We start from the raw sequence: 23,881 nt of genomic DNA on the forward strand, positions 1-23,881 counted from the left end.
TATCTCCACCAAGTCTTGCTAATCCTTACCCCCGGCAACCATCACCGGCGGTTGCTCCAGGACTTACACAAGGTCAATACTATGTCGCCGTTATGCCACAGGCCGCAGGAAATCATATGCTTGCTCCAGGTAAGCCTCCTTCGAAACATTGGCGCTTTATAGGTTGCTTTATCTGTTTATCCGAATCTTTTCCATAGCCACGACACCGCTGATCATGCAGTACATCAACCCACAAGGACAACCAACTGGTGGTCTGCAATACATCCAGCTGCTTCGTCCTGTCGTCTATCCACAGTACAGCAACCAACAGTACATTCATCCCGGCTATCTGCAGCAGCAACAACAGCAGCAACAACAGTCTGTAATACCTCATTCTGCGCCTGGCCTCACGTCGAGTCCGTACACCGTCTCACCAACTCCACCTCCGACGACAACCTCGACGCAGCCAGCATTCCTACCATTCCAGCCAGCTGCCGCTCTACAGCAACCTTCGGTTCCTCAGTATGCATCGGCACTCCCAACGACTCATTACGGTCAACCTCAGCCCCACTACAGCAACGGTCCTGTAGGGCAGTATTCGAGCCCTGTTCTTTCCTATTATCCACACCGCTTCCTAATCAATCCTTCCTCAGAACTGAACTTCAACACGAACGAGTATGTTCCATCCCATGGCGATGGAGTGTACATGAAGGGCATCAAAAGCATTCGTGCTTAATCTGTCTGACCTGATCAAGTACAACGAGTGCAGGACTCCTGCTGCATCTCTCCATAACTGCCAAATGTATTCGCCGCGGATCGGATGAAGCCGATCCACAATGATTGAGTATTATAACCGTTTTGCCAAGACATCTCCTACACATCCCCGTATTAAGATGAAGGCGATTTTGTTAACTAATTTATAGTGTACCCACTATCTTTCTCTCTTTCTTTCTCCCGTGTACAACTAACCGATAGAAAAATCCCACGAATAAAGTAACGCTAATGAATAACTTGCAAGAAGATAATTATTTTGTGTTGATTTCAAAAGATTCGTTGTCATGGATACGCAGCGACTAGTTTCGATGGTGACGCCCGACATCTAGAAGCCGGTGTGTGTCTGCCAGTCAGTGTTCAACGAACCATCGAAACAGATTGGTCTGTGTCTGCAAAGCAAAAGTGGAGCGTGAACTCCGGTGGTCGGTGCGCGATGGATCAGGTGCAGCTGAAATCGAATGATGGAGAAATGTTCACCATCGAGTCGTACATTTTGGCAGGGTCCGCGGTGTTACAGGAACGATTGGAGAAGCTGCAGACACCCACGATTGAAAACGCAATCTTAGTTGTCCCCGAAGCTAATGCGTATTTGTTAAAGCTGATGCTCGAATGGCTTGGCAATCACAAAGAGCAGGATGCGGAAAACACGCCCGAAGAGGAGACGAACGAAAGCGGAGACAAAGAGATTTCCAACAACCAAGAGCCGGCAGAGTGTAACAACCAGCAGAACGACGGTATCGGTGACTGGGAGCAAGAGTTCTTTACCCGCAACCTGGAGTCCATTCTGCTCGTTATGGCCGTGGCCAAAAGGTTAAGCATTTCTTCGCTGCTCACGGTTGCCGGGCGCTTTGTGTTTGCCTGGATAAGGGGTAACTCTTTACAGCTGTTTTCTGAAACGGTGAAAATAAATATTGTTACTAAAGAAGCCCCTGCTGGCAAAGCAACGAATGAATCGAACGTAACAAACGAAACGGATCAGAGCGATAGCAGCGGCGTAGATGAAGTGCAGACTGGAGAGGAAGACAGTGAAAATGAAATTATTGAAGCTACGGAACCTTCGCCTGACGTCATCCCCGACGTGCTCCCAGAAGAAGTCCCTGAGGTAATCGCAGAAGAGGTCCCCGAGGTGATCCCCGAAACGGCTCCAGTCATCGCCGAGGAGACGGTAACTGTAGCAGATGAATGATGAGCATTATGAATACATCCCCGGAAGGCAAACCTGCGGTTAAATAAACGTTTGTTTGCAGAACAACACAGATGCATGGTGTACTGCGATCGGTGCGGAATAATCGTCATAATTTTTTTGGAAACTTTCACCTACCCTGCAGCAAAAGCGCAGGTTGCTGCGGGTGTGCTGTGCATGCAAATTCGCCATGCATCTATCCGCAACCAGGATCAGTTTGTTGCGCAATACTCTTTTTTGGGTGGCACGTACTGTTCCGAGCTCTCGGGGGCACGCGGGAGTCATAATGGCGATGAGACGCACGCACCCATTTCGTCCGGGCGCATGCTGTTGATCTTGTCGAGCGATAGAAAAATTGTCGTACATATTATTGTTCGCCGGTAAGGAAACGAGGTCGACCGAAAGAGAGCAAACAAAGCCACCAATGAATAGTGCGCATGATTATCGCATGTGTGGGCGAGCTTCTTTCGGCAATTCTTTTGAAATATGGGTTTCATGACGCTTATGTAACAATTCAAAAAATGGGTTTTGCTTATCTTCGCGTGATCGTAGAACGGGTTGCGAAAACCCGCGAAATAAGTGGCCAGATTTCTCGATCTGCCCGGTCTTTTTGGAGATCTTGCTGCAGTTTTCCATGGTCTGTAAGGCCGGGGTGGTTACTTTTTCAACGAGAACCACGACGGGAGTTCCAAATGACATTATTTTGCTTTTGTCACCTTTATCTTCATGAAGAAATTCCCAAAACGTGTTAAAAAATGTTCAAAACTCCCACTTTTTGCAGCGATGTCCAACCGCTAACCGCTGGTGCTGAATCTCAGCAAACGCGATCGCGATCTCGGCGCTTGAATGCAATGTTGTTTGCAAGCAGGGAGCAAAGTGGTCACATTGCATACCTTCTGCTAATAACGAACTCTACAGCTAAACAAGGTTCGCGGGGTTTCGCAACCCGTTTTTCCTACGATCACGCTAAGACCATTTGGTGCGTGGTTTTCAGTTGTTAGCAGCCCGTTTAAAAAGCAAACTGTTGCTTAGCCATTTCTTATCGAAATATCAAAGCAGAAGGAAGAACCCACCGCTCTTCCAAAGAGCAACGCCAACAATGTGCAGCAGTGAGTTGATGATTCTACGTGGAACTAAGCGGATAAATGGAACCACAGGGTAGCAGTAAGTAATAAATAACTTTTGAATCATTAGACCATTTTGCTGTGTAAGCAGTATGTTAGCTATAGACCTGCAATCATCACGCATCGCCGCATTGCACCGATCGCATTTGCAGCGCAAAGAGAACCCGTCATTTGCACTGCCCTTCTTGAGTGGTGGCCAGTAGGAGGTCTTCCGGTGAAATGATTCAATTAAGTTCTCCACAGGTGACCGTATCCCAGCGTGGTGCCTTGGTATGCCCGAGATGAGAAAAAGACCCCAGTCATTCCAGTCATGTAGTTTGCAGCGGATGAAATGCAGAAAAACGATACGATCGCCACGATCGAATTGCAACTGGATCACCACCACCACCACCAGAGCCTATTACAGGAGCAGCAGCTCTAAGCAGCCGTCCGGTGCAATTGACGTAAGGCCAACTAAGATGTGGTAGTTTATGCACGGCTTCGTACTTGAATCATCAAACGTAGGGCTTCCTAGGCCAGGCTACTGTGATTAGTGTGTATCGACAGATTTATTAAAGTGCGTGATCCACTGCTGCAGGCTCCCCGGCTCCGGGAGTCACTTGTACCCAGATGAATGTCTTTCACACTCGCGCGATCGTACTCACGATCCGCACGCTCCTCATTGTTTCCCCCTCCCCGAGCCGATGAAAACGAAAGCAAATGTGATATTAACGAGCCAACATGGGGCCGCCAAAAGCCGGCCACCCGATGAAATGGCCGCGTGTGTCTGAGGGGCCCAACATGTCAATCCATTGCGTGGAAGGGTAGTTCGGCTACCGCGCGTGTCTACGGTTGGAAGCTGTAATGGCATGCTGAGTCCGGCCCGTTATCGGGAAAGCTTATGACATTCGCTCACCCATCGTGTTGCGTGTCGCTTTTAGAGGGGGAGACATGTGATGGATGCCGGATGTGAACAACTTAAAATGTGGAACACAGATTGGCATTCGTTCGTCGGTGGGTGTGGAATGGAATCCATACTCAATATTATTTTTATTACGACAGTGAAATGGTTTGTTGAAATTTACAGAGCAGACGAACGGATTAAAACAGTGTTAGCATTCTTTATCAAATTCTTCCCTAATACACTTGAAACGTGTCCAAACACAGACACACACACACACACACACACACATACATACATACACGTGTTATTATATCACGCTCTAAATTCATTCATTTTCGATCACTAACCATCCGGTTCGATCATGGTTTCGATCAACTTCGTACGATCGATTGTGTGCTTGTCCTCCCCTCGGGGGAAAATCTCACACCGCGTCGGATCAGGAAACTCACTCCTTCGCCTCCCGCCTTCATTCCCCTCTCCTCCCATAACTTTCACCCAAGGATTGTGTCGGCGTGTATGTTGGCCCCTACATACCCAAGAGAACAACAGATAGAAAAAGAGAGACAGAGAGGTTGTGTGTGTGTGTGTGTGTGTGTATCGGGCTTTGTAAAACTGTTGGCGAAAATGAAACAATCATTGGAACAGGAAAATAATTTGCTGAAAGTTAATTTCATCGACTCATTTCGGTCAACCTCTGGCTTGGGGTTTTCACGTGTGAGGGGGGGGCGCAATATTTGGATCGGTTTTTGGGATCGCGCCGACGTGCTCTCCGTAGACAGCTCTGGCCACAGAAAATTAGAAACAAAAACACTTCTCGATCGACCGAGCGACGACGGCGACGACGACGATTCCGCTCGGGGCCATTTTAAATCCCCGGTGATCGCGTAGGCATAGCCAATGGGACAGCCGAGTCCCGGGGTTCCGAGGTTGTGGGATTTGTGGTATAAAGGCAAACGGCAGGCAAATGAAACCATCTCATGTGCACTCATTCGCCTCATGGGTCTGGTGCGTAACTAGTGCTGGCGAACTGGACTAGAGGGACAGGAAATTATGGCCGTTTAATTTGATCAAGTGTCCCGGCTTGTGTCGGTCCCGCCACAAAACCGCTAAACCCCTCTACTCTATCCTGACCTCACCGGTCGCCATGGTCACCGCATGTTTATGACCCATTTATTTGCTAAAAATAAAATCCAAAAGAATCGGCCGCACGACCACTTAACGGAAAAGGAAACCTGCAACAAGCGACACTTATCTAACTTTGCATTCAGTGTGTGTTTGTGTGTGTGTTTGTGTGTGTGGTCTCACTTATGTAAAACAGCTGAAGTGTACCAGAAAAACAATGATCGAAATCAAGACGCGATTGATCGCGTTTGTTTGATTGATTGAATCATTTCAACATTTTTACTCCTTCCATCCTTTGGGTTGACAATGCATAGATCGCGTGCTCATCCTGGCGATGCTGATGATCAAAACAGCAATCGTGCAGCCAGGGTAAAGCTGGGGCGTAACCATCGTCGCTGATGGATTATGCTTTCCTCACGTTCACGCGTTATCTGTGGCAGGCAGATTTCCACTTTTCAATCACTCAAACATGTCCACCCCGGGTTCGCAAGGTTTCGCCGCTCGGGTTTGAGGTTTCAATCTCGTGCTCCACTGCAGCCGCCGGGACTCGCCCTTTCCAAAGCGATTAGACCGCACATTGCCGCGCATTCCAATCGCTGGCGGTTCGGCGTGGCGACGGCCCCCCAGATTATCGGGACGAGTTACCGAGCGGAGCTACCGAGCGAGCAACGGTTCGAGCTTTCGACCGCGCTCCCGGGGTTGATGATGCTGGTGGTTCCGAGGTGGCCCGCAGTGCGCGGATTCGCGATTTGCTTCGATCGTTTTTTTATTAGCATTTTGTTTCGCCTCACGAGAGGTCGAACGCCGACGTGCGTTCCTCCCGGGTGCTCCCGGGAGATGGGATTCGGAGGATGGACCTTTCCTATTGGAGAGCACACCTGGTTATCACATACACTTACGTGACGAATGGCCCCGGCAGATCGTTAGCCGCTAACTGACAGTTCACAAACGTATTTTTCCTCCTCTTATTTTTTGGTTTGGTTTTGTTTTGTCCTCAACTCACCCAAGGCAGCTCGCGCGGTTTTGATTGATACGATCTAATCAATCATCTTTGAGATGATCTCTTTTTTTTCTCCCCCTGTTCCCAATGCCACGGCTCCCGTGGCTGTAGGCAATGGTTGCTGCTGCTGTTGCTGCTGCGGTCCCGGACCGTAGTTCCGTTGCCATTCGAATTCGATTCGACTCGAAAAGCAGCCAACAGGGCGTCAAAACAGGGCAGCAGCCTAGCAGCTAGGAGAAAGAGGAGAATGAACATCGAGAAAGGCGGAACGAAATCGATACAGACGTCACCGGGTCACCGGGACCGGGAGCACCCGTCCGCATTGCTCTTGTTAGCAATTTTCGTAACATGTCCAACACCCATCGCCGCAGCACAATTCAACGGAACAACGACGCAATACACGCACCCGGAGTGTAGTGTCTCCGGCTCCGGAGATTTGCTGCTGCGATTGTGTTTGAGGAACCGGTGCCGCTACTGGCGTGTCTCTCTTGATCGACAAACACCAAACGGGTGTAGAGATTCGAGAAGCATTTCGCGGTTCAGTTGTGTTTGATTTGATCAGCAGCGGAGGGAATGAAAGTGCCACCACCAAATCTCCGATCCGTTGATTAATGATGAGGTCCTCGTTGGAACGGAAAGTGTTATCGAAAACAAACAAAACCGCACCGAAAGAATCAGCAGCATTCAGCAGCGTGGTGGTTGACAAATTCCGTTTCTATCCGAAAAGCCTCAAGTTTCCACCGTTTCCGGACCCAGTGCGCACCGGTGCGCACGGGGCCTATACGGCGCCTCCTCCGCGATCCATCGACCTGCTCTGTTTGATTAACGACGAAAGCTGTATCATCTGTTACTATGATCGGGAAACTACGCGTGGTGGCGGCAACGGTGCCGGTGGCTGCTGCATGTCGTTCCGAAGGATTTCTCTCTGCTGAGCCACGTCCGAGCCGAGTGCAGTGCACATGGTGGATGGAACGCGCAAATTGTGGATATGAGTTACGTAAAAGTCAGCATCGCGCCAGCAGCAGCAGCAGCAGCAGCTGATTGGTTGAAATTTGATTGGTACATATTAATCATACTTACCCTTACTGATTGATACGATCGTTAGGATCATTATAAAATTGTTTTTCAGCTCGATTGGGACTCGATCTCGAAAGCGATCTCTCGAGCAGTGGTAATCAAGAGGGAAAAGTCCTGCCTTTTGGTTCATTACCTTCCACGCGGCTCTTAATCAAAGGCAAAAGGCAAAGGCATTGTGACGATTACTTCCAGTACAGCGAAATGTCGCTTACGGTTTGAAAATCTTAGTTAAAATACAATTTGTCAGTGCAAACTTGTGCGTCAAGAAATGAGGGAGGGGAGGTGAAGGTCGCTTCGCGCGGATCATGTCAATCATGCTGGCTTAAATCCCGCGTGAAATGTATAAATATTGCTGAGGCACCCTGCGATGAATGTGTTGGCCTTTCTCGGTAGCCTTCGGCGGTCCACGTGTCCACGTGGGCGTTGGTGTCAAAGGGGACGGCAACACCACCCAAGATCACATTAACGGCAAAGCCCGAGGGTCACGAAGATTTGATTGCCTATTGCCCATTGTTGGTTGGAGGCTCAAACGGACGAAAGGTCCACATGCCCCTCGAGATCGTTTCACTTTCGTTTCGTTTCGTCCTCAGTCTTAGTCCCCCGGTCTCCACTACCCTGCTGATGAATAAATTAGGCGCAAACTTGCGAATAAGTGCTTTGCAAGATGGCGTACCACCGGGACAGAAACTGTCTTCCTCTCCCCTTCACCCGCGGCCCAACACCCAAATCCCTAAATCATCTCGCTCGACGATGACAACAACGACGACAACGACGGCATCGACGAAATTGGAACCGATTTCCTGGGGAGGTGACAGGCAGTCGGCCGGAGTTGGAGTTGCGCAACAAATTAGACCACAAACCATTTAGGTTGGTTGGTTCCAGCCAAGCGTTAGACGTGGGCTTGGCTCGTGTCCTCAAAGCACACGGGCGCGTGTCGTAGCATTTCTGCAAATCATCAACGGAATGGCGTCCTTTTCGGCGTGTGCGCACCGGGCCGGCCATCCGCCACCCTCCCTGGGGAAGTAGGATTGCAAATAATTAGAGTCGCATTTAAATCGGCAAATTAAAAAAAAACAACACTCGACGCGACGTCAACCACCGTCAGCTCGTTGGTCGGTTCAAATTGACGCCGCGCGGAGCGACATTTGTCCCGGGCACCACCAGGTTTTCCACAAACAGTGCGCCCAGTCGAGAGGACGCTCTGAGCTTCCAGTTTTCAATCAACCCTTCTGCTGCTGCTGCTGCAGCTGCGGCTGGCAAATTGATGTGCGAAAGTGCGACGGTGGACGATGATGGTGGTGGTGGTGGTGGGCTGGGTGGCCATAACAAGGCGGTAACAGCAACGACGCGGACTCACCAGAAGAAGGAAAAGGCTCATTTCGTCGTCGCGTGTATTACAGCGGTCATTACGGAGCGCCTGGGTTCCCCTTTCTAGCTTGAAGACCCTTTTCTGGTTTACCCATGATCGAGTGCCCAGCGGGCTTCATCGAGCACCCCCCAAAACAAATCGATCGAAGGAAGATACCTGGGATAGTGGGGAAAGGATCAAAATGATCGCTAGCAATGTCCTTGAGGGCAAACCAAACCAAAACGGAGGGGAACCGAATTCTTAGCGTCCCTTTCCCTGCAAAAAGGGCATCTTCCCGCACGCGATCCGGTCTTACGTGATCGGCAAAGGTCCGCTCGTCGAATTCGGTTGCTCCGGTCACGGTGGTCTTGAAAGTGGATCGAGAGGAGTACCGTTTTCGAAACCGTCATGTTAACCGTCGACCACTCCGACAAATGTATGCAGCAGCCAAAGTGGAAGATAGTGCCATTCACTGAACCGTCAGCCTACGATGGCTACGCGAGGTCGCGGGCCTGCCTCAAGATATCTTTCTTTACTTTCATTTTCATAATGGAGTCCTTTCCATCGTTCCATTACACTTCTCTCTCGGTGTTGTTGTTTTTTTTTTGTTGTCGAATTCGTATCGGAGCTGTTGTCTTTTGAAAACGAGATCCGCACATTCCGCGAGAAATGCAAATTCGTACACAACATTATGCAAAAGCTTTCCGTACCATGCCAGAACGGTTTGGAAGATAACAAATTGCAACAGATTTAAATCATTTCCTTCTGTCCTGGGAACGGAACACATCGTAGCCACTTCCTTCCTGCGCGCAAATTCCAGCATCGCAGAAGGCCTTTGGTTGATTCGTTACTGAACTGTTTTCAAAAAATCCCTGTTTGTTGTGACTTTACCGGCAGCTAAAACGGTAAGTATCTTTTCTGTTCGCACCGCGGTGGAAGCAAAATCGAACGAAAAGAGAAAAAAGCAAAGCCAAAGAAATGGCGAAGACAGATTTGATTCATCTCTCTGCCAGGCCGGCCAGGTGGCGATACGATCGATTTGCCAAGGCGATCGGAAAAATAAAACGAAAAACGACGCGTCCACAAGTGGCTGCGGGCAAGTGCCGAGGCCACCAGCATGTCCAGCATGAGCGAGCGACAAACGCACCCCAACATCCGAGGTAGCTCACTCGCTCACTCGAGCTCCCCATTCAAACCGAAGCGCGATCGAGTGAAGGGTGAAGGAAAGCCACCTCGCGACGGAGCCGGAGCGGAGAAATGCGAGCAAAAGGGCTAAAAGTGACGCTGGAATGTGCCACCGGCTCGTCGGGCCTTCGGTCTTGATCCTCAATGTCGGCGAACCGAGAGAGAGAGAGTGACAGAGAGAGGCGAACGAGAGGAAGAAAGAGCTAGCCAGAGCGGGATTGTCACGTATGGCCAAGCCGATTCTGCACATGTGCGCCCGTCGATCCGAGCCAAGGTTCCCGGTTGAGTAAAAGCAAAAGTGTGTGTGCGTGTGTGTGTGTGTGCGAGGAACCGAAGAAAGCAAAAGACAAACCGCGAACCACATCTCGGCCACAGCCTGCTGTTGCTGCTGTTGAGCGCGAATGCTGAACGGATATAAATGGCTTCTACGCCCTAGCGATCTGTTTTAGTATCGTAGCACCGGTTGGCGGGATTGCAGCACCACGCGCCGGCCAAGTGTCAAGTGCACGGAGGGTTTTGTTTTTTTTAAATCACTTTAAATTTGCAAACGGTGCGAGTGTGTGTCCGGTATCCGGTGATTCACTTTTTGATGATTTTGCTGACGGCCGATATGAGTGAACTGTTTTTATCGTGACAATTTTGGAGTATTTCAAATGAACAACGGTGACGACGGTGCCAAGGCGCCTACCCGGTGAAAGTGAGAAACACAAGCGCGTGTGTTTATGCGCGAGCAGAGTGCTGGTGACAATTAAGCATTTATCGCGATCAACCCAAGCACGGGGGACGGGTGTGCCAAGATCATACAATACCGGCGCGTGTTTGAACTGTGAAGGAAGTATCGGTGAAAGAAGTATTTGGACTATCCCGGATCGAGGTAGATTCAAGTGAAAGGGGATTACGTTTTGTTGCGAGTGTTCAAAATGGTGAGTACGAACGAAGTGGATTTTAACTTTGACTGTTAAAGTGAGTTACAATGATTGAGTGTTACGCTACTCTAGTTCTATCGCTTATGAGGCTGCAAGGGTCATTCAAACAAGATTTTATTTTACTTTCTACAACCCTACAAATGCTACAAATTTCCGATCCATTTAAATATTGCATGGAGTTCGCAATCGAATTTTATTTAAATGAAAAGTATCGTATTGTACGATCAGTTTTCTCTTGAATTTAAGGAGTTTAAACATTTGTTTAAAAATATTCAAAACTTCCTACTAAGTCAGTATCCCTTCTGAGATTGATCTTCCGTTTCCTCATAATTGCGATCTGCGTCAGACTGATCGATACAACGCCATCGCCGTTGCCCGCATCGCGGCGCGGATTTCACTTTAATAATCAACGATCGCTGATCCAATGGCGTGATAAACGCTGCATTGGCCCCCGTTGAACCGAGGTCGAGTTGAGCAGGATGCAAAGAGAGCAAAGATAAGGTAATAAGACCAGACGATCGTTGTCTGTGACTGCAATCGATTATGCAATACGCGGCTCCAACCTGTCCACTGTTGCTCAACACAAGCGAGCAAGATCCTGTCCGGACCAAAAAAAAAAAAGGATCCAACCGACCCCGGGGGTCATTAACAACTACAAATTATGATCCAAATCGGGACCGTGCGGCACCGTTAATGTCTCTCATTTTATGGGCCTTACTTGAGCAAGACAGCGACAATGTTTTGCATTTTCCCTTTTTTGTTGGCTTCTTCTCTCACGGTTTTGTGATGAAATGGCCTGAGAGAGATCATCAACCGTAGATCATCAGGGCCTCGTTTGAAGATCTCCTCAACCTCTTACCGTTTGCAAATTGAGCCAAGATGATCCACATGAAATGGGTACTTTGCACCGTTTTTGGCTAGTCATTTGCGGTGTGCAGATTACCAGATCGATCGAGCGAAGGTGCGATCGATTGCAAGTGAAGCGATTCCCCATTTGAACGCTGTAATGAATTTCGAAACAGTTTCCTCTCCCCCCCCCCCCCCTCCAAGGTTACCACCACCACCTTGGAGGTAAGAAAACTGAGGAAAATCGCTACTTCTCCACGCTGTATTTAGTAAACAAATAGCTGGGCAATCTTCGGACCTTCGTCGGTGGTATGGCAGATTGTGTGACGAGCGATGGCCATAAGGAAGAGAAAGACGCGAAGACATGATTGACGAATGGAAAGGAAAAGTGGTGCTGGCCGCTACAACCTCTGGTTGCTGGTCCCTTTTGCCAGTTAAACCACACGTTATGCATCGCTCCGGACCATTGATTGTGGCTGATCGTTCGTATCCGACTCTCCGGCGGTTCAAAGTCGCTGGCCATTCATAATGACCATTGCCTTCATCGATGGTGCCACGGTGTATGAATGAAATGGTCAACCATTGCGGCGCTTTTCCTCATGAGTTTTCCACCCGACCCGTGTCCGTCCCGGGCCGGCCCGGCCCGGCACCTTGAATGACCACCTTGTTTGCATGCACCAATTGCAGCGCTAGAAGGAAGAGAGACCTTTGCCTGCATTGATCAATTCCGCTTTTATGATGCCCAATGATCGCCATCATTTGCTCAAACACCCTTTACACGCTGCACCAGCAACACCTTTACGATTCGATTCTCCGTTCGATCGAGCGGAGGAATCGCGAGGAAAGCGAAGACGAAGACGAACAACGACTCAATCAGGATCACTGCCCTGTGAGTGCGAGAAGCATCGTTGATGTTGGATATAAAAATTAAACATGATGCACCTTGCTTAAGACAGGAAGGAGTAGCTTGCTTGGCCCTTCCGATCCGTTGCGGATGTTGGAATTTGAATAAATTTCACATTTTGCCAGCGGCCAGCAGCAGCATCCCGTGTCCGCTTTGCGCGCGCGCGCGATCACAAATAATAATGGCAATGAATCGATTAACCTAACGCACCACAGGTCTACCCGACTGCCTGGTGTGCGTGCAGCGTGCAGCTCCGGTTGCAAATCCCCCCGAGGACCGTAATTGCCCCCGGTGCGGGCGCCACCGTGCGTTCGTCGCTTATTTTCTCTCATACACGCATTGAAGTCGTTTGATTTAGATTTTTGCGAGAAATGAGCTGCGGAATGCGTCCTTCGGGGAAGCTGTACGAGGGACGCTGCGCTCGTGTGTGTGTGTGTGTGTGTGTGTGTATGTGTGTGTGTGTGTGTGTGTTTTTTTTTTGCGACAATATTTGCGTCCAATTCACGGGGAATTCACTTTCCACCTGTCGGATTGATTGAGTAGTTTAAACATTAGCAGCAGCAGCATTGCGCACAAACAAGACCTATTTGGAAAGAAGACTTTTTCTTATGCTCTCTGGTTGCTTTGATCACTTCCTGTGGACACAAAAACAAAACAGAAAACCAACAATTGCCTACCAACAACACTCCCAGTCATCATCGAGCGGGGCATTTATCATAGCGCCAACGCCGGCAATACGACGAAGGAAAAAACAATCGGGAATCGGATCTGTTCGTCCGCGTTCCTCCTCCTCCTCCTCCTTCTCCTCGACAAACTGTCAACTCATGTGACGCAGCATCCCACCGCGGGTGAGTGACACTCGCGTGCGCGCGCGTTCGAGGCTCTAATCGAATCGAAACGAACAGTGCGCTTCGCTTCACGCCTTGTGCGAAGGTATGTGGCAGCCACCACGACGACGACGACGACGACGACCTGCGGATGTGTCCCACGTTCCTTTCGAGATTCGCAAATGGAGGGAAATTAGCTGGCTAGCACGAGACAACGGCCAGCCAGCTCTTCCGGCCGGGGTGGGGAGGGGGAAGGGGGGCCAGGGGGAGTGTGCTGAGGTTCGCTTTAATGAAATTGAATGGACAACCAATTTCGGACCCAGACCAAATCGTGCATTTCACTTCACAATCCAGGTCGACCGGTGTGGTGCTCGGGGAGGCTGCCGCCAGGCAGCGGCGGCGGCATTGCGCACAAAATGGACGAAGGATTTAAATTGCATTTTTTTTCTCTTCTGACGACGATCGCCAGGGATCCGGTAGGAGATAACAAAACAACACACACAGCGATGGCATTGCCAGTTGTGGCCAATCCGTTCGGTGCTTCGGGGAGTAGCATTGTAGAGAGGAATTTGTTGATTCATGGTTCGTTGATTGCCCGGAATGCTTAGCGTATGATTAATAGCCAACCGACGAAGCGACTCATTGCCGTGGTGTGTCCAGTGAGTCCCTTGTTGGAAGATTATTTTTTAATGTTATGATCTTTACATTAACTAGTAGCCATTGCCGACCGTCACTAATGAGGGCTTTCACAAGGACAGTGCGCGCGTGTGTGTGTGTTGATGACGTATGCGTCTTGGACGTTTTGTTTTGGAAAACGGAATTGAGAATCGCGGATCCGGAAGCTGCCACCAACTGTGAACAGGCGTCACTTTATCAACTCGAGAATATCTATCTTATGACAAAAACACAACAGGATCTTGTTCGCAACAAACCTCCTTCCGTCAACTGTCAAAGCGATGTTTACTTTGATTGAAACGCACGCCACGCGGTTTCTCTCTGCAGCTGAGCACAACTCCTCCCCGCGGCTGCTCAGCGAAAGATATTAATCCCGGGGCCATGTTAGGACGCGCTAAACATAACCATTAAAACGCAACCTGTCCCTTCGGTCGCGCAGCATTGAAAGTGATGGACTGACTGGCTGGTGCGCAACATTGTGTTGTGCGTGCGCTGCACTGCACACTACCGCATTGCACTCTCGCCTCAGGGCATACGCGGGCGGTGGTGGTGGTGGTGGTGGTGACAGTACAAAATGTTTTCCCGGGGCCCATCCGTGCCCGAACCCAACTACCGGACTGTGGACTGGATTATTGCAAAATACGATGATAAAAATTACTTCACAAAACAAGGTTTTTTTTCTCTCTCTCTCTCTCTCTTTCTCTCGAGATAACGTGCTCCACCACTACATTTCTTTTAACTGCGTCCCCGCGGAAACTGGAGCCCTGTCCCTCCTCTCTTTCTCTCTCTCTCCCCGTGCCTGTCGCCGACGTTACTTCCGCTCGATACTACCTGTTCCTGTACAGCGAACTGAATCGGCAATCGTAATAACCGGGCTCTCTGTAGTGTCTGTTTGTGCTGCGCCAGTGTCTGGACAGGTTTCGGGCACACGGTCGCGGCCACCTCTGCCCCGATATGGAGGAAGAAAAAGAAGCAGAAGTCGCCGGAGAAAAAGGCTCAGTAACCAGTGCAACCACAATAATAAAACTCAGCGCCAACTACTTTACCAGAGCCCAGCCAGAGACCCGGCCCGGCGAGCGACGAGTGAGCAAAACTGTCAAACGAAAGCGGAGCACATACACCGATCACAAGCAGGCGAGCGGTGTGATTGCAGGAAGAAAGTACATTTGCTGCCGGTGCCGGTCGCTTGGTACCGACGAGGCCACACACACAGCCCGGAACAGGTCGATGGACCTGCGTATGGCACCTGCGAGCCAATCGCGAGACGAAAAACGCTCGTCGATCGATCGCTCGGTCGATCGGTCGATCGGTCGTCGATCGGTCGATCGGTCGTCGATCGATCGGTCGGTCGAATGTAACGTAATTCTGCGGCCCCCATTTTTTCCCCCTTCATTTTGTGGCCAAGCTTTTGGGGTTTTCCTCGAGCCGCAGTGCTGCTGTTGCTGTTGCTGCTGCTGCTACCAACCCTCAAGGTTCAAGCTCCCTCAGCAGCAGCAGCAGCAGCCCTTCCCATGACAGATCGAAACGGGAAGCAAAAGTGAAAGTGGTCGGACCGATCTTGATCTGGAATTCTGGCCCCAACCGTGTGTCCGGTCGGTCGATTGCGATTGCACTGGATCGGTTTAGCTGTTCCGTTATCGGCGCTCGACTCGACTCGACGCGCGACCTCTGATCTGGAAAAAAGGCGGGAAAATTTATCGAACCCAACTCTCGATCTGGTTCTGTTGCTCGACCCGCGGTGGTCATAAATATTGGACGCACCTCTGCGCAACCCTCCCTGTGCCCGGGCGCGCGCCTGCCTCGAGGTGTTGAGTCTGCGCACTCCCAAGACTATTATTTGAGCTCACCGCCTGGAGATGTTTGCTTAAGATAAAGGATGTTGATTGAATTATGGAACACACACACACATCTCTCTCACATGTCAAACCGCATGAAACTTTCGAGGATCATTTATGAGCTTTGCGGCACACACAGACACACACAAAGGTACTTTGTAAAAGTAACTCCGCAAGTGACCCCCAAACCACCAATCATCGATCGAAATGCAAGCAAAACGATTATCCTTTAGCTCTTTATGGTCCGTCCGGTTAAGTCCAGGCGTACGCTGTGATTGTGGATCGGGCCAGGGATCCCAGGGACGGCCGGACGTGTTGGGACGGGATCACACCGGGAGCCGCAGCGAACTTTCAATCTTGCATCACGGTTTTCGGTCGTTTCGAAGGCCAGCATGTAATTTCCGATCAGCAACACATCGACGCGGGGTGGCATTTCAACGAGGTCGAGGTACCGTCGTGAGAGGAGAGCCCTTGCTGCACCCGTCCTGGTTGTGGTCTGGTCTGGTTTGGGAACGCTGACCAATACTACTAGCCGCATAATTCGTGCTAATGACAATGCCGCGTTGTCATTAGTGCCGGAGCGGTTCAGCTCGTGAAAGCATAGTCAGCGATTGCAGCAGCGTCCCATTTTGGGATCGCAACACGTTTGTGTGTGTGTGTGCGTGTGTGTGTTATACGATCATTGACGTGACGTGGGCCGCCACCTGATAAATCAGATCATCGGATCGAACCCCGGCGCACCCCGGATAGTATGCCGTAATGTACCTCTTGACCGTGTACCTCTTCTTGGTCTACGGGATAATCGCTTTCCTTTTTGAGCTCCACCTTCCCCTCACATATAACGCGTACACCCACTGCGGTTCGGTGAAGGTGAAATGAAACCTTTGTTTATTTGCGCTCGAGCGTCATCGACAGGCAGCAGCAGCGGCGGCGGCGGCGGCGGCGGCGGCGGATTTTGATGACTTGTTTTGTTCTCCAACATACCAGCCTCACAAGGGAAGAGGAAAAGGAGGTGAAGGATGATGGATTTTACTGCGCAGCACGATGATCTGTTCAGTGGCCACTGGCCAGCGCCCTTCAATGCGACCGTTTCTTGACCATTTCGACAGCTTTCGCATTGACAGCGACTGATGTACGCACCGAAACTGTTGTCCATAATGTTAAGCCTCTGTCCTCTCTGTCTACCTCTCTCTGCGACGTTGTTGTCGTCGTGGTTGTCGTCGGTGTCACCGGAAGCGTCGGAAAGGGAGGCAGGTTCATGTTTTTTCCCTCCCTCCCATTGCTTCGTTCCATTTCTTTCACTTAAATTGATTAAAGTGTGTGGATGGCGCGCTTATGCCGTGGACATGGTTTTTTGTGTTTTGTGCCGCATCAAATTGCTTCATCATCCTCGGTATCATACCGAGGCGACAGACACCGGATGTTACTTTTTGCCTTCCAAGAAGGTAACATACCTCCGGATCTTGCGCTGTATGTTCAAAGTGAGAGCATATGAGAATTGTAGCTACAACGAAATTAAGGAAAGTATTGACACAGCAGCAGCAGCAGCAGCAGCAGCAGCAGCACAGTACTGACCAGGGCCAGGGCCAGCTGGCAATTTGTCACGCCTTGCCGATGAGCTGGCGTGGCCATGCCAAATCGCTTCGTTTTTCCCCGTTTCAGCCACGCGGGAAACAAAAACGCCGACCATTAATTTCAAAATTGCTCATCAAGATCCAGACTAATAACCCATTTCAATGCCACATGCCTTTTGCCCCTAATCTAATCGCGTCATCTTAATCCCTTATCATCATCTTCATCATCATCATCATCATCATCACCGTCTTGAGTACCTCCGGTGCAGCAGCATTCCTGGCACAGCAGCCAGACGACAAACACCCGAGAGCGATTTAACGCCAGCTTGTTTAGGAGTCGCTTGCGCTTGCGGATCCCCAACCCCACCACACCAGTTCCGAGCGGAACTCCATCGTCTCTGCGGTAATCTGGTTCAGTGCACGCTGACGCCACGCTAGTGCGCCAGGGCATCTAACTTGTCCCCTGCTGGCTATTACCATAACACCAGTGCCCTCCACGCACCGCCGGACGGACTGCCTCCTGCCTGGTGACACGGCTTGACTGATGTTATTTAATTTTCCACTTTCTTTTCCCCGATGGGCTTTCCAATTGAGCGCTCCTCCTCCTCATAATCGGTTGACTGGCCTCCACTGGCACTGGCAAGCAGGGAGGGAAGACAAGACAATTTTTTTTTATGAAGAGAAGGTGTCATGCTCCAATCCTGGACTGCGCGCTCTAATCACTCCTTAAACGCACTACTTAACGTGCCGTGTGCGAGCCGGAATCAGGCGGAATGCGTGCGTGCGTGCGTGCGTGCGTGCTGCTCCTGACTCCAGCATCACCCCTCAGCGTGACCAACCTGATTCGAACGTATTTCCTTTCTTGATCGCGATGACGATCGCGACATCGACCTCGGCCGTCATATGAGCGCGAACAGTTAACTAAAAGAAATGTAAGCAAGGAAACTGTATCTATTCGTACCAACATAACCATCATAAAAAACACGGAAAACAATCCGTCAATAACATCATATGATACTCACATAGATTATTGAATCAGTTGTTAACAGAATTAGTGGGAAGCAACGCTGGTAGTGATGCAATATCGGTCGAAAAGTTAGCAACGAATCCATTGCCATTTGTCGCTGGAGCCGGTGCGATGTAGTTGCGTTGTAACTGTAGGGATTTTAGAGATCTTGCTGCAGTTTTTCACGGTCTGAATGGCCCAGAGATGTTCAAAACTTCCACTTTTTGCAGCGATGTCTAACCGCTAACCGCTAGTGCTGACTCTCAGCAAACGCGATCACGATCGCGTTCTCTGCGGTTGAATGCAATGCTGTTTACAAGCCGGTAGCGAAGCGACCATATTGCATACTTTTTGGCAATATGGCGTTGAAGAAGTTTGCGGTATCTAAGGCGCAAAAAACATCATCGTTATTAGTTCATATTGCATGCAAAAGTGGTGCAAGTCGGTGTCGGAGTGAACATAACTTGAGAGGTAATGTTGTTGTTGCTTTTCCACGTTTTTCAGATGCGCGTGCCAACGATCGTGGGGTTGATCACCAGCTGTTTGCTGTTGCAGACCGTGGTTTTTGTGGTTGGAGCGGGCCACGATCCACCACCATCTCCATCGAATCGACCAACGCAACTCGAAGACATTGAGCGCGACAATCTAAACAGTGAGCGGCAGGTGTTCAAGAAGGAAGCGATCGCCCAGCAACAGCAACAGCTTGGAGCTAGCTCGACGCAAAGCAACAACCATTACTCGCTGCAGATCCAGCACCATCCGGGCAGCACGGCGGCAGCTCATAGCGCCGTTAAATACGTGACTCCGCTTCCGGCACCACAGCAGATCACCTACACGAAAGGTAAGGAATCGATCGATCACTAGATCGTGAGATCACTTCTAATGAGAGACGTTTTCTGCTTCCATTTTAGAACAATCGCTGCCTCAACAATTCTACAATCATCAACCGCAGCAACAGCAACAGCCACAACCGCAACAGTTTCTGCATTATCAACCGCAACTGCAACAACAACCTGTTCCACAGGTGCATGAGGATCATTCGACGTATACGGTTCCATCGCGACAATCGCTCCTGCAGCCCGTGATCGGTGGTAGTGCGCCATCCTCTCCCTATCTTACCCCACAGCCTCAATATGTTTACGTCCAGGCACGACCACAGCAGCAGATGCAGTATGCTTCCGGTCAGAGCAGTCTACCTCAATCGCTGCTTCACATTCTGCCACAAAATTCCCAGTAAGTCTAGTCCGGAAGCTTCAAGGACCGCGCATGCATGAGATAGGATTACTATCTTTGTTTCCATCCTCTCTTTCAATGTCAACACGACGACACTCGAGGTGTACGCTGTCCCTAACCTTCATAACTGGCTTCCTGCCATTAACCGTGACATCTTCCACCTTTTTGCCATGGACGTCGTGTGCGTGACCATTTCCTTTTGATCTTTGATTTCGATTGGGAGACATTTCTCGAATCGCTTATGGACACAGATATATGAGGGTCGCTAGTATCGATCTGCAAATCCAGTAATCCAATAAGCGAAACAATTTACGCAATTTTTGCAATGATCACGAATGTTGCAACAGTGTTCCCATTGATTCCATTCCTTGAATTGACTCCAACCGAACGAAACTCGTTATGGTCACACAACCTGACGAACAGGTTCGGCACCGGCATTTGCATAAAATGGTCAATTTTATGTTCCCGCAATCGGGCGCAACGAGTGTAACGTAATCTTGATATACCGCGCAAAATGGGTAATTAAATTAATGTAGCAAAGATACTAAGTATCCAAACACTTTCACGGTGGTCATCGGGCATTCCTCATCATTGGAAGAGTTTTATGTAAGTGGATGGGATAGGAAACCGGAAGTAGAGTTATCGTCGAGGTTGACGGCACCAGTCGATTTTATGACAGTTACGCCGACTTTGTTTATTGCATTTATATCCATCCAATAGCTGTGGAATTGGCTTGGAATTTCCCTTTTTTTGATGATCGCTGCTAATTAGTATCATTTACTCCCGTTTCATCGGTTCGTTTTGTCACATTAGAGAGAGCTTAAGCTCTTCGATTGATTCGCAAATGCTATCTGCTACTTACGAAACGATCATCACACCCTTTAGTGCGGCTTCTAATCACTTAGATTTAATGAAGACTGATTGGAAGCATTTCGCAAATCCATTTCGTCTTAACATTCACATCCTGCACGAGCTATTCCGTCACTTTCGCTACATTTGCCCGTGTGCCGCCTGGGAGTCACCCATTTATAGGCCTTGAATCGAAAACGGGGGAAAATCCCGCCATCAATGGCTTGGGCAGCGCGCACAATCCTGAAATACGTTGCGTAAGGTCCACGCTATCGATTATGTTATTACATTTCCCTCCCGTCGTCCAACGCGTTTCGCCACTCGCGCTCCTGTTTCCAGTAGCCGCAGCCCCTCAGGGAGTGGGATCTTTGCATTTACGATTGCGCCCCATGCACCCCGTGGAGTGTTTTGGTGAATGTGTTTTCTCCGTGGATGCTCCGGGATTGAAGGTGAAACACAGCGATCGCGATCAGCGAGGAAGAATTGTCCGATGATTGATTGCACATGGCTGATGATGATGATGATGAGCAGAGCTGAGCTTGCGATCTTAAACGGTGTATGGTATTTGTTACTCGAAGTCGAATCGATTTATTGGCCGCGCATTTCATCGAATTCATCAGTTCCGTGGCAGCGAATTTATGGTCGGCGTGTGCCAATGGCACGCATTGGCCAACGCTATTCAGTGAAAGGAGAAGAGAAGCAATTAAAGGAGATAGAAACCAACCGATTTGTTAATGGTCCAGTTTTAGGGCCAAAATGAGCGTTTTAATACTGTATTCTTCTGTTGCTCATCAGCCGCTTCCACCTCCACTTTTCAGCATTGTCTAGTCTGGAAAACAAGTTGGATCCGAGTATTTTTTTTATGTAAGACGCAACCCACCAACTCCTCCAACGGTAATTGCTAATTTCGTTTGTTGATCACAGATAAACGGATCGTTTTGGGGGGCGGGAAAGGTGGTGGAATCAATGCGTCGCTTGTTTCAAAACGTCTGGCCACCTCCAGCGCGCGCTCGCACCTAGTGTGGCCATCACGCTGCGATAATTGCAGCATAGGCCAGTCCCAGCGAGTCAACCCCGGGAAAACGTTGATCATAAAGTAAATAGCCACGATTCCCGGGCCGCGTTGACGCCGAAGCCGGATTCAATTGCCAGCCCGTTATTGGTGTCATTAATGGGCATTGCCAGGTGCTAACTGGCATCCACTACCTCCCAGGATACCCAACAAGCGCATCTCATGAGGGGCGCGACACAATGGAACACACGGGCACCGAAGTGCAACATTAGCTAATCTAATTCTGGGCTAATGTAATTATGCCACCAACCAACACCATGCGCAGCCACTTCCAGTGACTCCCGATGACTAAGCATTTGTCGTTGTGTAGCCGTTGGTGATCGGTCCATCCGTCCATCATCATGCCGTTGGGTGGCGGCTGTCTTGGCGAGAGTTTTGACACCTTCTCCTGCGATGCGATGCTTCGACGTACGTACGTATACGATATGATCTCGCGGTACATTATGACATTGACGCCACTTGCTCGGTGCCCTCGCGATGGTTTTTGGATTGCGTAATGTTCTAGCGCGGCTGGAACATTGTTGTTTGAAGAGGGACGAAGCCTGCTGTCGTCACGGTGTCAGGATTTAATACAATTGTGTCATCGTACGACATTCGATTTTGTGCCGTTTGATGACACGCAACTCCTCAGCCACTCTCTTTAGTAGTCACAAACAATAGGCAGCAGCAGCCTGGCGGTGGTAGAGACAGCAGACACAGTTGTCTTTTGGAAATGAAACTGTGTCAGTTCCATTATTATTCAACTTGTTATCATCTACTTGCATAGATATGCGGACGAATCTTATCGAAAAGCATCATGACTAATGAGCTACTAACTCATCTCAAGTAAATCACAGCAAGCGTTGCTGATGAAAAGGCTTTTTGCTTTTTACAACTGCCCAGACTGCTTAGATTGAGCATAGTTCACTGATTTTGTTCTCGATTAAAGTCGGAAACAAGCCAGCCATGGTCGTAGTTACCTTTCCCTCGTTCACTTCTTGCAATGCGCCAGAAATTAATGTTATTATGCAAAAGCCAAACACTCACTTTCTCATTTTATTTTACCAAATTATCTTTCCAGAGCTTATATCATGATTCCGACCCAGTACTACCAGCAGCAACCATCGCATCTTCCATCCGAAGTACCATCGTCGGCACCGCATTCCGCTCAGCAGCTGGCTGCATACGTCAACGATCCAGACAACCATATCGAAACCTATTCTCACGGTGAAACTGGAGCACAGTCACCATCTGCACCTCCAGTAAACTCGATTCCCTCGGATCCGGCCGCACAAACCCAGTCTACCTCACCGACACCGGACATCGTCTATGCTCCGTCCTCTACACCGGCCCCACCACGCCACCAATCGCCCTCGTCTGAGTTTTCCATCGTAAAGAGTATCGAGCAACCGATTTACTATTCACACGATCTGCCAGCACCGTTGCCGTCTCCTACATACAACAAGGACCTTCCACAGCACACCTTCATCGGACCACTTCACAATCATCATCATCACCATCATCAACAACAGCAAGTGGCTCACCGGGTGCCTCAATTCCACCTTCAACAACAATTGCCACATCACGAAGGACATGCACACTTTGCGGGGCCACATTTTCCACAGACACAGCACGTGCCACAGCATACACCATCCCCGGTCTATCCTTCCTTGAACCATCCAAACAATGGAATCCTAAACTACTTCGGAGTGCAGCATCGTCCACCGACCAGTCTGCTGGACTCGTACGTACCGAGTGCGTTGCAACTTCACAAGAACCAACCCGTTTTCGTGCCGAAACATCGTCCAGCGCTCGTTTCCTTCTATCAGCCGGGCTATCCTTTCATTGCTGGTCCTCATCATCATCATCATCCTCATCATCAGCAGCAACATCATGCGTATTCCGTCAATCCCTTGCATACGACCATCCTTCAACCGGCCGCTGGTCCAATCCCATTCGGTCATCAGCACCAGCAAGCGCCACAGATTGCGCATGCAGCCGCCCCTGGACCACTGGGTCCGGTAGCAACGGCTCCGGCCTACAATACGATCGCTTACTCGGTTCCACTAGCCTTCACCAAGACGTCCGCTCAGTACAAGCGATCACCGGCGTTGTTCAGTGTGGCCGGTTTCCTGCCGAAGATACCAGCACTCGGTGGTGCCACTACCAAGCTGCAGCCATCGAAGCCCCTTCCCTGAGTGGCCGACGCGCTATTCTCCGATTTCCATAGTCGTTAATTTATTTAGGTTTAATAAACACTGTTGTCACTCGTTGAGGGTTCGTCTTTTCATCTCCAAGGACCGTAGTAAAATCGGTTGAAAGAAAAACCGCCAGCATGCTAAGATGCCGAATTAATACACATTTTGGATAATAATATATTTGTAATTTTCGCCTCTTCATTTTTCGATATCAAAGTAGTCGGAGCAACGCTATACATCAATTATATTTGCTATAGTAATTAAGCCACCTTTGATCGATGA

At 49.6% G+C, this 23,881-nt stretch overlaps 3 protein-coding genes across 3 annotated transcripts in view; all 3 read left to right on the top strand.

The window, feature by feature from the left end:
* Positions 1-715, top strand: part of LOC125950397 (uncharacterized) — a 980-nt gene extending 265 nt beyond the window's left edge. Inside the window, exons 1-2 of the mRNA XM_049678347.1 lie at positions 1-129; positions 198-715. The exon at positions 1-129 is cut by the window's left edge and continues 265 nt beyond it. Coding sequence (XP_049534304.1) covers positions 1-129; positions 198-715 — 647 coding nt within the window. The remainder of the gene's footprint in view (positions 130-197) is intronic.
* A 471-nt stretch (positions 716-1,186) lies between these two features.
* On the top strand, positions 1,187-2,581 carry LOC125950464 (uncharacterized). Its single transcript, XM_049678467.1, has 2 exons — positions 1,187-1,622; positions 2,565-2,581. The coding sequence occupies exons 1-2, from the start codon at positions 1,187-1,189 to the stop codon at positions 2,579-2,581; spliced, it is 453 nt and encodes a 150-aa protein (XP_049534424.1).
* A 7,979-nt stretch (positions 2,582-10,560) lies between these two features.
* On the top strand, positions 10,561-23,616 carry LOC125950467 (trithorax group protein osa-like). Its single transcript, XM_049678474.1, has 4 exons — positions 10,561-10,598; positions 18,773-19,109; positions 19,180-19,501; positions 22,483-23,616. The coding sequence occupies exons 1-4, from the start codon at positions 10,596-10,598 to the stop codon at positions 23,597-23,599; spliced, it is 1,779 nt and encodes a 592-aa protein (XP_049534431.1). The 5' UTR covers positions 10,561-10,595; the 3' UTR covers positions 23,600-23,616.
* The last annotated feature ends 265 nt before the right edge of the window (positions 23,617-23,881 follow it).

The sequence above is a fragment of the Anopheles darlingi genome, chromosome 2, assembly GCF_943734745.1.
Source record: "Anopheles darlingi chromosome 2, idAnoDarlMG_H_01, whole genome shotgun sequence".
Taxonomy (NCBI): Eukaryota; Metazoa; Arthropoda; class Insecta; order Diptera; family Culicidae; genus Anopheles; species Anopheles darlingi.

Bases quoted from the DNA above. Each gene is read 5' to 3' on its own strand.
- LOC125950464 (XM_049678467.1), top strand. From the start codon at position 1,187: ATGGATCAGGTGCAGCTGAAATCGAATGATGGAGAAATGTTCACCATC.
- LOC125950467 (XM_049678474.1), top strand. The intron at 19,110-19,179 runs GTAAGGAATCGA...CTTCCATTTTAG, and splicing joins GCAGATCACCTACACGAAAG to AACAATCGCTGCCTCAACAA. The intron at 19,502-22,482 runs GTAAGTCTAGTC...TTATCTTTCCAG, and splicing joins ATTCTGCCACAAAATTCCCA to AGCTTATATCATGATTCCGA.